This window comes from Oncorhynchus mykiss, chromosome 25, assembly GCF_013265735.2.
Source record: "Oncorhynchus mykiss isolate Arlee chromosome 25, USDA_OmykA_1.1, whole genome shotgun sequence".
NCBI lineage: Eukaryota > Metazoa > Chordata > Actinopteri > Salmoniformes > Salmonidae > Oncorhynchus > Oncorhynchus mykiss.
In genome coordinates, this window is record NC_048589.1 from 20,646,109 (window position 1) to 20,661,644 (window position 15,536).

At 44.4% G+C, this 15,536-nt stretch overlaps 1 protein-coding gene across 2 annotated transcripts in view; it reads right to left on the reverse strand.

The window, feature by feature from the left end:
• Positions 1–2,783: 2,783 nt before the first annotated feature.
• The window catches only part of tmem63c (transmembrane protein 63C), a 51,443-nt gene continuing 38,690 nt past the window's right edge, over positions 2,784–15,536 (reverse strand). For both annotated transcript variants that reach the window (XM_021584872.2, XM_036962784.1), the window contains exons 6-23: positions 15,000–15,142; positions 13,925–13,976; positions 13,690–13,798; positions 13,490–13,563; positions 13,296–13,376; positions 13,099–13,219; positions 12,751–12,884; positions 12,441–12,563; positions 9,532–9,685; positions 9,288–9,394; positions 8,548–8,634; positions 8,333–8,398; positions 8,061–8,223; positions 7,877–7,982; positions 5,966–6,133; positions 5,715–5,827; positions 5,335–5,424; positions 2,784–5,213 (exon numbers count right to left, since the gene is read on the reverse strand). In XM_021584872.2, the coding sequence (XP_021440547.1) occupies positions 4,998–5,213; positions 5,335–5,424; positions 5,715–5,827; positions 5,966–6,133; positions 7,877–7,982; positions 8,061–8,223; positions 8,333–8,398; positions 8,548–8,634; positions 9,288–9,394; positions 9,532–9,685; positions 12,441–12,563; positions 12,751–12,884; positions 13,099–13,219; positions 13,296–13,376; positions 13,490–13,563; positions 13,690–13,798; positions 13,925–13,976; positions 15,000–15,142 (2,107 nt within the window). In that variant the 3' untranslated portion in view covers positions 2,784–4,997. The remainder of the gene's footprint in view (positions 5,214–5,334; positions 5,425–5,714; positions 5,828–5,965; positions 6,134–7,876; positions 7,983–8,060; positions 8,224–8,332; positions 8,399–8,547; positions 8,635–9,287; positions 9,395–9,531; positions 9,686–12,440; positions 12,564–12,750; positions 12,885–13,098; positions 13,220–13,295; positions 13,377–13,489; positions 13,564–13,689; positions 13,799–13,924; positions 13,977–14,999; positions 15,143–15,536) is intronic.

Here is a 15,536-nt window from a genome sequence, read left to right on the forward strand (position 1 = left end):
CTCGGACAAAACAGAGATGCTTGTTCTAGGTCCCAAGAAACAAAGAGATCTTCTGTTGAATCTGACAATTAATCTTAATGGTTGTACAGTCGTCTCAAATAAAACTGTGAAGGACCTCGGCGTTACTCTGGACCCTGATCTCTCTTTTGAAGAACATATCAAGACTGTTTCAAGGACAGCTTTTTTCCATCTACGTAACATTGCAAAAATCAGAAACTTTGTCCAAAAATGATGCAGAAAAATGTATCCATGCTTTTGTCACTTCTAGATTAGACTACTGCAATGCTCTACTTTCCGGCTACCCGGATAAAGCACTAAATAAACTTCAGTTAGTGCTAAATACGGCTGCTAGAATCCTGGCTAGAACCATAAAATTTGATCATATTACTTCAGTGCTAGCCTCCCTACACTGGCTTCCTGTCAAGGCAAGGGCTGATTTCAAGGTTTTACTGCTAACCTACAAAGCATTACATGGGCTTGCTCCTACCTATCTCTCTGATTTGGTCCTGCCGTACATACCTACACGTACGCTACGGTCACAAGACGCAGGCCTCCTAATTGTCCCTAGAATTTCTAAGCAAACAGCTGGAGGCAGGGCTTTCTCCTATAGAGATCCATTTTTATGGAATGGTCTGCCTACCCATGTGAGAGACGCAAACTCGGTCTCAACCTTTAAGTCTTTACTGAAGACTCATCTCTTCAGTGGGTCATATGATTGAGTGTAGTCTGGTCCAGGAGTGTGAAGGTGAACGGAAAGGCTCTGGAGCAACGAACCACCCTTGCTGTCTCTGCCTGGCCGGTTCCCCTCTTTTCACTGGGATTCTCTTCCTCTAACCCACTTACTAGGGCTCTTTCATACCGTCCCTAGGAGGGGTGCGTCACTTGAGTGGGTTGAGTCACTGATGTGATCTTCCTGTCTGGGTTGGCGCCCCCCCTTGGGTTGTGCCGTGGCGGAGAACTTTGTGGGCTATACTCGGCCTTGTCTCAGGATGGTAAGTTGGTGGTTGAAGATATCCCTCTAGTGGTGTGGCGGCTGTGCTTTGGCAAAGTGGGTGGGGTTCTATCCTTCCTGTTCGGGGGTGTCCTCAGATGGAGCCACAGTGTCTCCTGACCCCTCCTGTCACAGCCTCCAGTATTTATGTTGCAGTAGTTTATGTGTCGGGGGGCTAGGGTCAGTTTGTTATATCTGGAGTACTTCTCATGTCCTATCCGGTGTCCTGTGTGAATTTAAGTATGCTCTCTCTAATTCTCTCTTTCTTTCTCTCTCTCGGAGGACCTGAGCCCTAGGACCATGCCTCAGGACTACCTGACATGATGACTCCTTGCTGTCCCCAGTCCACCTGGCCGTGCTGCTGCTCCAGTTTCAACTGTTCTGCCTGTGATTATTATTATTTGACCATGCTGGTCATTTATGAACATTTGAACATCTTGGCCATGTTCTGTTACAATCTCCACCCGGCACAGCCAGAAGAGGACTGGCCACCCCACATAGCCTGGTTCCTCTCTAGGTTTCTTCCTAGGTTTTGGCCTTTCTAGGGAGTTTTTCCTAGCCACCATGCTTCTACACCTGCATTGCTTGCTGTTTGGGGTTTTAGGCTGGGTTTCTGTACAGCACTTTGAGATATCAGCTGATGTACGCAGGGCTTTATAAATACATTTGATTTGATGGTAGCCTAGGCCTACACAGTTTGTGTGTGGCCAAAAGGTTGGTTTCTGTTATGCTTAACATTTGTTCATAAAACACAATTCTATTCCCCCCTCAAATCAAACAAATAACTTTGATTTTATGAGACACAGTACATTTATCCTATAATATTCCCTCCGTTTCTCAAAATCACTTCTGACAGACACTATTTCAAAAAGACAGAGTATATCAAGAATATACTTCAATGACTATAAAATTACTACCTTCACAGGGCTGCACTAAAGTACACTGGACATTACTTAGGTTGACAATTAAACCGTTTGAATTTTGGAGTACTATTATACACATTCTGTAGCTTCCTTTGGGCTCAGGAAAAACCAAAAACCAATATATGAATGATGACAAAACATACAGTACCAGTCAAAAGTTTGGACAGACCTACTCATTCAAGGATTTTTCTATATTTTTTACTATTTTCTACATTGTAAAATAATAGTGAAGACATTAGAACTGTGAAATAACACAAATAGTAAAAAAAAGTGTTAAACAAATCCAAATATATTTTATATTTGAGATTCTTTAAAGTAGCCACCCTTTCCCACCGTGATGCATGGAGGTGGTGGTGTGATGGTGTGGGGGTGCTTTGCTGGTGACACTGATTTATTTAGAATTTTAGGCACAATTAAACCAGCATGGCTACCACAGCATTCTGCAGCAATATGCCAACCCACTGGTTTGCGCTTAGTGGGACTATCATTTTTTTTTTTAACAGGACAATGACCTAACATACCTCCAGTTTGTGTAAGGGCTATTTGACCAAGAAGGAGAGTGATGGGAGTTGTGCATCAGATGACCTGGCCTCCACAATCACCAGACCTCAACCCAATTCAGATGGTTTGGGATGAGTTGGACCGCAGAGTGAAGGAAAAGCAGCCAACAAGTGCTCAGCATATATGGGAACTCCTTCAAGACTGTTGGAAAAGCATTCCTCATGAAGCTGGTTGAGAGAATGCCAAGAGTGTGCAAAGCTATCATCAAGGCAAAGGGTGGCTACTTTGAAGAATTTGTTTAACACTTATGGTTACTACATGATTCCATAGTTTTAATGTCTTCACTATTATTCTACAATATAGAAAATAGTAAAAATAAAGAAAAACCCTTGAATGAGTAGGCGTATCCAAACTTTTGACTGGTACTGTAACTACAGCTTATAATCAAATCATAAGAAGGGAAAAGACACCAGAGAATCAACGTTCAAATCCCATTATATCATCGACAAAGAGCTTGAATATATGATCACAGAATACAGCAGTTAGAAACTGCAAAGACACCGACAACAAGGCACCTTAAGCCACAATCAAAATGCTTCCATTGAAAAACCCCATCAGACTAGCAAATAGTCTGCACATAATGAGTCAACATCATTAGCTCGGTGGTTTGTGGAGCACACTGCTCGACAGACCTGGGTTCAAAGACTATTTCAATTACTTTCAAAGACATTTTGAAGCAAGTATGTCGATGTGTTTTCCTTGAAAATAAGTAGTTCAATATTTGAATGTATTTGGAAGTATTGGCATGTACTTCAAAATCCTCAAATACACAGACAAGTGCATTTAAATACTCCATGCATTAGAACCTTGTCCTGTAGGTTACATTTTGTTGTTGTTGTTGAAATAAAGGTATTTGGAAATAAGCATTTCAAAAAAGTAGGCTATTAATAGGAAACTATTATAATATACTTTCTAATACTTAAAAAAAAGGTAGTAACATTCAGCTACATTAGAAAATATTCAAAACACAGAAAATACAACTTTTACTAAAGACTTATATGCATGTACTTTATTGAACCCAGGTCTGCTGCTTGTCTATTGGTTGAAGGAACTGTATGACACACAGTACACAGGAAGATGGCTGCTCACACAAAGTAGGGAGTAGGATAATAGCTATCAATTGCGTTGGATAGAACTATGGCCAGAATGTGTACATATGCGTGTTTGTTTGAATCGGTCTCCCACTTTTCCCCGCTCTTCAGTTCAGTCCATGCAACATAGTGAGTTTTTCTTCAAGGCACAGCAAGAGAGCACAATGACAAACCTCAATCAGTTTCCATTTAGTTTGGCATGGAAACGTCCTCTCCCCCGAGCAGCAAAACACTCGCAATACAAAACTAGCAAAGGTTACTGTATGATTGAATCAAACAGTGAGGTCAGCCGAGTCTTTAGTTTGATGGGTGGACATGGAGTATAACAATGTATACGTTTGCAACATGCAGTGGAGCGGACGACTGGTTTGGACTACTGAAACCATGATGCAATTGGGTACTACTAGTATCTTTTCAAGACTATTTTTGCGGCCGGACCTTTACGCACAACGTTTTAAAACCCAAGTCATTGGAGATAATGTTCAAAAAATGGAGGACTTCAGGTGCTCCCTGAACTTGTCCAATAAGAGTACTCCTTTTTGTTTTCTGTTTTGAAATCTTTTCTCCCCTTTCCTCCTACTGAACACAACTATGATGTTCTCATAATAACAGTCATTGATAAACATTAATAAAAAGGGATGGCACTATACATAAATTATTAAACAATACACACAGTCCGCCCCTCAGCACAATAATATCACATACAACTGACAGTACAGAAGAGCAAAAACAAGAACCTTGACAATAAATGCAATAGTATCAGACCCGTTGTCCCTTCCCCTCCATAGGGTGTTAGAGCTCGGAGTTTCACTCTGCCTTCCCTCCGTCTGTCCTGTTCTCCCACTGCAGATGGCTTGATCCCGACCCGCAGCCCTGCCTCGCAGAGCTCTACTCCACCAGAGCCAGATCCCCCAGAGCCAAGACCACTCTGTCTAGTAGGGTTGTTGGGTTAAAACCCACTGAACTGGTGAAATTCATCCCTACTCCTTTCCCAGTGGTACACAAAGATAGTGTCCTTCACTACACAGTCACTCCCAGTCAGGTCACATACAGTATGGTAAAGATAGTGTCCTTCACTACACAGTCACTCCCAGTCAGGTCACATACAGTATGGTCAAGTTCATTCACTTATAGAGGGGAAAAAAGGGAGACATGAAGTAGTCAGAAAACTACAGATGCACTTTTGTTTGAAGTATCCTCCGTATTGTTTATTTAAGATGAAGCCCCCACATCCCCTCCACTGGGCTGGGGAAGAACCTATTTCAGCCTTTGGTTCCAAAGAACCTCCAAACACAAAATCCAAAAGGGTCCCTCACAAACATTGTACAGTCAGAGGGGCTTGGATGTGGAAGAGGGTAAAACAAGGGTTTAAAAAAACATCTTTCTCTCTTACAAATAGGAGACGGTATGGAGGTTAGGGAGGGGGGTGAGTCACTGGTAGCCCACTGGGCTGTCCATGAGGGGGCTGGAGTAATAGGGGTTTGGTGGGTCCTGGAGCTCTGTCTCGACAGTCTCAACCTGGTCTTCCTCCTCCTCTTGCTCCTCTCTGTCCTGGGAGCTGGCCATAGTCCCGTAGCTCTGGTGAGCTGGGGAGGGCATGGGGGTCAGGCCTAACTCCGGCTCCAGCAACACAGATGCCACAAACAGCTGAGGGGAGAGACACAGAGAAAGAAGCTACTAATTACTAAAACTGAAATGACTCATACATATATACTAGTTATGAGCTTATTGTACAGGGATTGAGAGTGGTGTGAATGAAGGCAGGTACATTGGAGGGGGTGGTGGAGGGGGTGGAGCTTCTCTCTGCATCAGTGAAGGCCCCTTCTGCTGGCTGGTCAGCAGACATCTGGTCAAACATCTGAAACACATTGGGACAGTGATAATTAAGCCATTGAGGGCCAGTGCTCTACACCCACCGGGGGGGAAGTGTCAATAATAATCTCGCACTGAAATTATAGGGATTTATCTAAAGAGCATAGCTGCACTGCGACAGCCAATGCTTAAATACCACATCTCATAAAGACATAGCCCAAGGTCGAGGTACTTAGGCTTAATAAATTACATTACATAGAGTTTGTCAAAAACTAAGGCTGTGATAGCAATAACACCAGTACAGCACTATGTCCCATTGTTCATACTATCGCTGACCTGGTAGCTTGATGACTTGTCAGGCTGTTTCCTTAAGCATAAGCTGAAAAGGGAGAAGACAAGGCAGGAGAGCAGCGACACAAATGTGAAGAGGGTGATGGGACGCATTGGGCCTGGAGCACAAGAGAAGAACCACAATCAAGACCACATCACCATATATGACGACTCACTAAGCTATGTCTGACTAACAGTGGGTAACCCACATGTATCGGTCTGTTTGATAGGCTATGGTAACATGAACCAGGAAGTACCCAGCCTGAGCACAGAGAAGAACAGGAGCCAGAACATGCAGAGGATGGGCGCCACGATGACCTGGCTGATGGCTGCAGTGTGGATGCGCTGGTTGAGGTTGGTGGGCACGTAGGCATAGTAGATGTTGTAACGGTCCACCATGTGTTTCAGGATCAGGTAGAGCAGCCCTGAGAGACAGACATACACCGAGCTGATTGATGAGGACATATGCAGCCAATCACCTATTGTAAAGTGCTAACTTCTGTCTAAAGCATAGTTGAGGTCAATTGCACTCCCATTCCTGTCGGCTGACTTCGGAATTTACTAGAATTTAGATGGAATTGACCCCAACTCTGGGCTACAGAATGAATAACAGGTTAAAGACAGCATGCAGCAGGGCCCAGGCCTGGTACAATGTGGAAGGCAGGTGTCAAGGCCTGGAGAGTAGCAGCAGTAAACAAAGGAGAGTAGCAGCAGTAAATAAAGGAGAGTAGCGGCAGTGAACAAAGGAGAGTAGCAGCAGTAAATAAAGGAGAGTAGCGGCAGTGAACAAAGGAGAGTAGCAGCAGTAAACAAAGGAAAGTAGCAGCAGTAAACAGAGGAGAGTAGCGGCAGTAAACAAAGGAGAGTAGCGGCAGTAAATAAAGGAGAGTAGCGGCAGTAAATAAAGGAGAGTAGCGGCAGTAAACAAAGGAGAGTAGCGGCAGTAAATAAAGGAGAGTAGCGGCAGTAAATAAAGGAGAGTAGCAGCAGTAAACAAAGGAGAGTAGCGGCAGTAAATAAAGGAGAGTAGCAGCAGTAAACAAAGGAGAGTAGCAGCAGTAAATAAAGGAAAGTAGCAGCAGTAAACAAAGGAGAGTAGCGGCAGTAAACAAAGGAAAGTAGCAGCAGTAAACAGAGGAGAGTAGCAGCAGTAAATAAAGGAAAGTAGCAGCAGTAAACAGAGGAGAGTAGCAGCAGTAAATAAAGGAGAGTAGCGGCAGTAAACAAAGGAGAGTAGCGGCAGTAAATAAAGGAGAGTAGCGGCAGTAAATAAAGGAGAGTAGCAGCAGTAAACAAAGGAGAGTAGCGGCAGTAAATAAAGGAGAGTAGCAGCAGTAAACAAAGGAGAGTAGCAGCAGTAAATAAAGGAGAGTAGCAAACAAAGGAGTAGCAGCAGTAAATAAAGGAGAGTAGCAGCAGCAAACAAAGGAGTAGCAGCAGCAGTAAATAAAGGAGAGTAGCAGCAGTAAATAAAGGAGAGTAGCAGCAGTAAATAAAGGAGAGTAGCAGCAGTAAACAAAGGAGAGTAGCGGCAGTAAATAAAGGAGAGTAGCAGCAGTAAACAAAGGAGAGTAGCAGCAGTAAATAAAGGAGAGTAGCAGCAGCAAACAAAGGAGTAGCAGCAGTAAATAAAGGAGAGTAGCAGCAGAAAACAAAGGAGTAGCAGCAGCAGTAAATAAAGGAGAGTAGGGGAAGTAAATAAAGGAGAGTAGCGGCAGTAAACAAAGGAGAGTAGCGGCAGGAAATAAAGGAGAGTAGCGGCAGTAAATAAAGGAGAGTAGCAGCAGCAAACAAAGGAGAGTAGGGGGAGTAAATAAAGGAGAGTAGCGGCAGTAAACAAAGGAGAGTAGCGGCAGTAAATAAAGGAGAGTAGCAGCGGCAAATAAAGGAGAGTAGCAGCAGAAGTGACAGAAGTGGAGTGGGCGTCTGGCTCACAACTCGCTGTGCCTGAGCGTCTGGAACTACAGCACATACACTTCAGTCTGCACCAGGCTGGCAGCAGAGGTGACCAAGGTTACAGTAGCAGGAGAGAGGTTTCCACTGAGCACACACACAGGAAGGAGACACACACACACAGGAAGGAGACACACAAAACACACACATAGGAAGGAAGGATGTGAGAAGCAAAGACAAGCGTGCTTCTTTAGCCTACACACACACGCACTCACCAAAGGGCATGATGATGGGACAGGTGATACTGTAAGTCATGCTAACAGCATAGATGCACATGGTCCAGGCGTACTCCAGACCAAACTGGAACTCATAGGCCTGGCTCTGGAGATAAAAAAAAGAAGGTTATTTGATAAATCAAAGATGCACACAAATACGACAGTCAAATACTGCTCCTGTCACCCGTTTGACGTGGATGCGCTCGGCCCCGGGCTTGGCCAAACAGAGACGCAGAGCATACACCATCAGAGCTGGGATACGCAGCAGCTCCATGGCCGTGCCGATCAGGCTGGACGTGATCACGTAGTTTACAAAGAACGCGCCGTTATCAGGCAGGAACACACACCTGTACACAGAGGAGACATATCTTAGAAGTGTGTTTGCCATGGCAGTTCTGTCAGAGCTAGCTACGCAGATGGTACCATAGCAGTAGAGGCCTGGACAGTTACACTTACTCCAATTTAACATCCTTGTCTTCCAGGAAGTTGACATCAAACAGCCACCTGAAGAACAGATCCAGACTAGAGTAGGGCAAAAGGAGAGGAAAGAAGCACAGGTACATTAGAGCAGAAGCACGGGATCCTGGATCATACGCAATCTCTGTAATGATCATAGCAGTGAGCAATAAGTGGTCTGTTACACGTCAGCATGTATGTTCCTATATTCATACCTGGAGAGACCCAGCGAGGGCAGGATGATCACCATGAACACCAACAGTACAAAGCACTTGTGCATCGTGATCTGGTTCTCACTGGATCTGAGGACACCACAACAAGGACCACATCACAACAGAGGACATGTTTTGGACATCACAACACATATTTTGGACATGTAGTACATGTTAGAATATGAAATACTTTTAGGAGACACTAATGACAGAAGCTCACACAAACACAATCACACTCACTCACACGCGACATTCAAAAAGCAACATCTCACATGTTTAATGATTCCGTTTCAAATGCAAACAACTTAGTGGGCTCATTACCACGAGCAGCGCCTTCCACAATAACAGTAAACATTGATTTGCATTAAGTCATTCACAATATATGGGTGGGTGGTTATGTAAAGAGACAGTGCTCATAGGTGCAGTGTGAGGTTGTCTCCTCCAGGATGCAGAGCTATTCTGCTCCTCAGTGTATCGTGACCACTTTGCATGTCATTATCTCCACAGAAGATCGTTATGACAACCTGACTAGAGAAGTAACGCAGGCAAACAGAGCACACTGTGAGACAGAGAGACAACAGTGAGAGAACAGTGAGAGGTGTGTAATTGTGTCGAGAAGACAGACAAAAACAAGTGAAGAGGGTCTGAGGAATATGAATACAGTGTTTTGTCTTTTCAGGGACAGAAGTGGGCCTTGGGTTGAGCAGTATCTGCTGGGGCCTGCAAGCAGTGCAATACTCTACCTGGTCCAGTGAGACTCGAAGAAGGCTGAGTAATAGACTATGAAGGGCAGCAGGACAGAGAATGCCCAGAGCAATAGAGTAGGGAAGAACTGAGTGATGATCGGGCTCTATGGGGAGAAACCAAAACCTCATGAGTTCATCATGCTATAGTTCATTCTGGAAATACTGAGTTTATTTGCTTTTGTACAGCACCATCACCTCATTAGAACCATTCAAGCACTGTAATTCAGGAATTAACTCTGACCCTCAGGCTGTCCACAGGCCGGGTGACGTTGAACTTGTCCATGGTGTTGACGATGATGGCGGGAGTGGTGAGGAAGAAGAGGATGAGGAAGAGGAGGATGTTGAGCAGGACGCTGCGGAGCCACCAGCGGGAGCCACACACTGAGAGGTTCTCCCTGGAGACGTAGGTAAAAACATGGTCACTGATCTATCCTGATGGACGGCTGACATGACAGACCTCTCCACGTCCTGTCTCTGCTAATCTGTACTACTGTTTATATCCACAAAGTATGAATACAACAAAAACAACCCTTAACGTGGGAGGGAATAACAAACCACACTGGAGTGGATAACAGGTTGGATACAGCACACTCGAGTGCTCCGTTGTAATGATAGAAAACACAGTCAGTTAGTCAGTCAATCACTGGTCGACCCCAGAGCCTGTGACACCACCAGGGAGCACTTCCGCCGCACAAACACACACAGCCAATGCGGCACGAAGCACAGCGAGCACCGCTTGGCGGGGCTGTCTCATTGGCTAATGGGGGATACAGTCGAAGTAGTAAGTTTACATACACCTTAGCGAAATACAATTAAACTCAGTTTTTCACAATTCCTGACATTTAATCCTCGTAAAAATTCCCCGTCTTAGATCAGTTAGGATCACCACTTTATTTTAAGAATGTGAAATGTCAGAAAAATAGTAGAGAGAATGATATATTTCAGCTTTTATTTATTTCATCACATTCCCAGTGGGTCAGAAGTTCACATGGACTCAATTAGTATTCTGTAGCATTGCCTTTAAATTGTTCAAATTGGGTCAAACGTTGTGGGTAGCCTTCCACAAGCTTCCCACAATAAATTGGGTGAATTTTGGCCCATTCCTCCTGACAGAGCTGGTGTAACCGAGTCAGGTTTGTAGGCCTCCTTGCTCACACACGCTTTTTCAGTTCTGCCCACAAATGTTCTATAGGACTGAGGTCAGGGCTTTGTGATGGCCACTCCAACACCTTGACTTTGTTGTCCTTAAGCCATTTTGCCACAACTTTGGAACTGGAGCTTGGGGTCATTGTCCATTTAGAAGACCCATTTGCAACCAAGCTTTAACTTCCTGACTGATGTCTTGAGATGTTGCTTCAATATAGCCATATCATTTTCATTCCTCATGAGGCCATCTATTTTGTGAAGTGCATCAATCCCTCCTGCAGCAAAGCAGCATGATGCTGCCACCCCCATGCTTCACGGTTGGAATGGTGTTCTTCGGCTTGCAAGCCTCCCCCTTTTCCCTCCAAACATAACGATGATCATTATGGCCAAACAGTTATATTTTTGTTTCATCAGACTAGAGGACATTTCTCCAAAAAGTACAATCTTTGTCCACATGTGCAGATGCAAACCGGCCTTTCAGGTTTTTTTTAATTTATCCTTTATTTAACCAGGTAGGCTAGTTGAGAACAAGTTCTCATTTGCAACTGTGACCTGTCCAAGATAAAGCATAGCAGTTCGACATATACAACACAGAGTTACACATGGAATAAACAAATCATATAGTCAATAATACAGTAGAAAAAATAAGTCTATATACAGTGAATGGAAATGAGGTAAGATAAGGGAGTTAAGGCAATAAATAGGCCATGGTGGCGAAGTAAATACAATATAGCAATTAAACACTGGAATGGTAGCTGTGCAGAAGATGAATGTGCAAGTAGAGATACTGGAGCGCAAAGGAGCAAGATAAATAAATACAGTATGTGGATGAGGTGGTTGGATGGGCTGTTTACAGATGGGCTATGTACAGGAAGCCGATTCTAGATTTAATTTTGGATTGGAGATGCTTAATGTGAGTCTGGAAGGAGAGTTTACATTCTAACCAGACACCTAGGTATTTGTAGTTGTCCACATGTTCTAAGTCAGAACCGTCCAGAGTAGTGATGCTGGACGGGCGAGCAGGTGCGGGCAGTGATCGATTGAAAAGCATGCATTTAGTTTTACTTGCGTTTAAGAGCAGTTGGAGGCCACGGAAGGAGAGTTGTATGGCATTGAAGCTCGTCTGGAGGTTTGTTAACACAGTGTCCAATGAGGGGCCAGAAGTATACAGAATGGTGTCTGCGTAGAGGTGGATCCGAGAATCCCCAGCAGCAAGAGCGACATCATTGATGTATACAGTGAAGAGAGTCGGCCCGAGAATTAAAACCTATGGCACCCCCATAGAGACTGCCAGAGGTCCGAACAACAGGCCCTCCGATTTGACACACTGAACTCTATCAGAGAAGTAGTTGGTAAACCAGGCAAGGCAATCATTTGAGAAACCAAGGCTGTTGAGTCTGCCAATAAGAATGTGGTCAATGACAGAGTCGAAAGCCTTGGCCAGGTCGATGAATGCATCGGCTGCACAGTACTGTCTCTTATCGATGGCGGTTATGATATCATTTAGGACCTTGAGCGTGACTGAGGTGCACCCACCAGCTCTGAAACCAGATTGCATAGCGGAGAAGGTACGGTGGGATTCAAAATGGTCGGTAATCTGTTTGTTAACTGGGCTTTCGAAGACCTTAGAAGGTTATGTCGATATAGGACTCGTTTTACTGTGGATATAGATACAAATTATGTCAATTAAGCCTCCCGGGTGGTGCAGTGGTTAAGGGCGCTGTACTGCAGCTTACTCAGACTGGGAAACGCTGTTGTCTCTCTTTGCTACTAACTGTAATACGAATTGCTAATGCAACAACTAAGTCGCTCTGGATAACAGCGTCTTCTAAATGACAAATCCAACTGTAAAAATGCAGGGTACCGCTCGTTAATATGCGTCAGTTTCAAATCCCGTATGGTATATTTTAACTCACCTATCAGGTAAGATAAAGCTACTAAATAGTTTGATAACCAATGGGAGGGAATTTCTAGTCATCATCTGCTTCAGATAACATCGCTCACCAGATGATGTCGCTTGGTGCCGGGGCGTAGTTTACACCCCACCTGTGAGACTGAACTACCGTGGTGATGCTTGACTGCTGGGGTTTCTGACGGCAACGGACCCTGCTATAGTCCTTGACAATACTGTGAAGAGAAACAACACACACAGACACAAAGTCATCACACAAAATAGGCAGACACACACTCATGAACATATTCAATCAAACCCTGTAACAGGAATTTTGGGGAAAGTAAAACATATAATTTGGCACTGCGGGAAACTGCAGTACAGTACATTACCATGGTCAGTCAGAGGTCATAGTTTACTCACACAGCAGTCATCCTTTCGTCCCGAAAGGTCACAAAGGCGATGCCCAGCCTCATGAGCGAGATGCGATGCTTCTCTGCATTAAACTCATCGGTCAGTTTCTCCTCTAGCTCACTGTAGTACTGCTCTGCATCCACCTGCAAAGAGTTGAAAATATAGATTAGCTACATACTGGTATTATTCATCAAGTCTTGTTGTATCCCTTATTGTATTTCAATTCAGACAGACGAGGAATCACGTTGCTGCTCAAATCTAAATTAGTTTTTTAGTGCCATCCAGTGGCAAAATGCAATCAATGCAACATAATTACTATGACCAAGATTCACTGTAACATTTCTGTTTCAAAAGCACCTGCTCAAAGCCGCACACGTCACAGCAGAAGATGGTAGCACAGGGGTGGGTCTTAATCATGATCTTCCCCTCCTTCTGGGCCTTAGTGGCAAAATACAGCCTTCCTTTCATCGCCTTCCGTCTGAAAGACAACAACTCAAATCTGCACAAGGCAACAAAAAAAAACAAGTTTCTCCATATTGTCATAGTTACTGTACCTCTCAGAGTCCAGCCTCATCAGTTTGTGTACGTTGAAGCAGAAGCGGAGGTCAGTGACAGTACAGCTGGGGTAGGCCTCACTAGAGTGGAGGGAAAAGGGAACAGAGTTAAACCACCTATCCACACCAGCTGTATTAGTATCAGCTGTATCTTGAAAGAGTAAGGAAAGTGGGAAGTAAACATTTAAGATTACTGGAAGTGTTTGGTGATGAGGCCTGGGTCTGAGATCTCTCTGGGGATGCAGGTGATCATGAGAGTCCTGGCCACCTGACAAGATGGTAACAATAAATTACAGACACCAAATGGTGTCTCTTTCAGGTTTTCTGAGACAGTAACCTAACCATGCTGTAATCATTATACATTTGGCTAGGTTTGAGGAGCAGTCACACACACCTTCTCGTCCTCTCTGTACTCCAGGCGTGAGGAGTGGTGGGCCATACACAGCACTGTGATGATGAAGTAGAGCAGAGCAAAGATACTGTGGAGCCACAGGAAGCTGTCCCTAAGAGGAAAGAAAAGGTTTCCGCATGACTGTTGGATAACTATGATGGTCTCAAGATATTCTTGAACATTTCCTGAATTATTATGAATCCTCTGCAAAAAGAGAAGCCATAGTCCTTTGACCTACTTCGCAGGAAGATTAGCCACAGTCGTTCTTCCAAAATTTTCAGGATTATCCCCTATAGAAAAGACAACATGCGACAGTTAATGTGTGTGTAACAGTTATTTTTCTAAAGTAAAGGGAGGGACACCCACACCACTAGAAATCCACTTTTTCTCATGATGTTGCACAAAGTATGACATATCTGGGCTTGAAGTGACAAATCTGAACTGCCCACTTCGTGCAAATTCCTATGATATGACATAGAAATGATTTTCATTCTACGTTTTGTTTCAGGGCTGGGTTTTATTGGAATGTTACCATCCAGTAGCATGGCATTGTTTATTAACTCAGAAACAGCTGCAAAGTTCTTCCTCTTGACTGAGATGAGCCAAACAGCCTCGAGCCGCCTGAGCTATGGAGCAAATTAAGATAGCACCTCTACTTTCATTTAACAGACAATTATCAAAATCACTTAGTTTTGAGCTAGTCTGTATTACAAATATAGCTGACCATTTTATAAATGGTTTAATTGCATATGATAGCATTTTGCTAACCCGCTCCCCCAGACACCAGTGGCGGTTCTAGCTCACAACTGTACACGATGTATTTGAGAGACAAGTACTTGTGCAAATGTATTTGTGTTTTCAGTAAACAAACATCAGAGACGAAGTATAGCTTACATGTTATCAAAAAGCTAAGCCAACCCAGTCCGTTTCGCCTCATAGTTGTGCACGCTTCGGCTTTGATGCTAAACAACCAACCTGTCTATAGTTACAAGTCATTTGCGGAATGCATGATCATGAACAAAGTCATTGTAGCCTATCATTTCACTTCCCCGGTGTCATTTCACTCAGTCTGTGTTTGGATCTGTGGTGTGTGTGTGTGGCCTACATTTAAGATATCCATGGGCAGACTTTGTCCACTTGTATTTATAACTGTGACGTGTGTGTGCATGCGTGCAAGCCCACCCCTGTATGCGTTTGTGTTTGCATATGCATGTGTGGCCTGGTCTCTCCCGGCGAGGTGCCCCTCTACCTCCCCTGGCATCTAGGATATCCCTGGGCTTCCAAACATAGGCCAAGGCTTCGTTCTAAATTACCTAGGAGGTTTCCGGAAAAGTTGACAGGCAGGATGATGGCCAAAGACAGCAGGCAGACCACAGTCATGAGCAGGATGATGTGGCGCTGGAAGGACAGGTAGGTCGTAGCGTCGACACCACACTTACTCCTGATCTCCTCATCCCTGGAGACGCAACACAGAGAGAGAGGTTCTGAAACTGGGGAGGGAAGAGGGGATCTTCCCAGGGTGGCAGGATTCAAACTAAGGAGACTAAGCACAGAGTTACAAAGAAGCAGTGTGCAGTTAAGGGGTCTATGGGGAAACAGCATGTACTAGACACATGGGTGTAATGGGACTGTAGTGGGAAGAGCAGAATCCTTCTCTTCTATGGGGAGACAGAGTCAGGTGCTCCGTGGTAGTGATATTGTGGGGCCAACTCCTCATACCTCACTGCACTCCTGGAGGGTCAGAAAACCCACTTGTCTCATAAAAGAGAAGAAACAAGAGTTGACTGCTGGTCCCACAGCAGGCAGGCCAGGCCACACAGAGAGCTTTCAGGGTGGGTTAGTACTTTCCC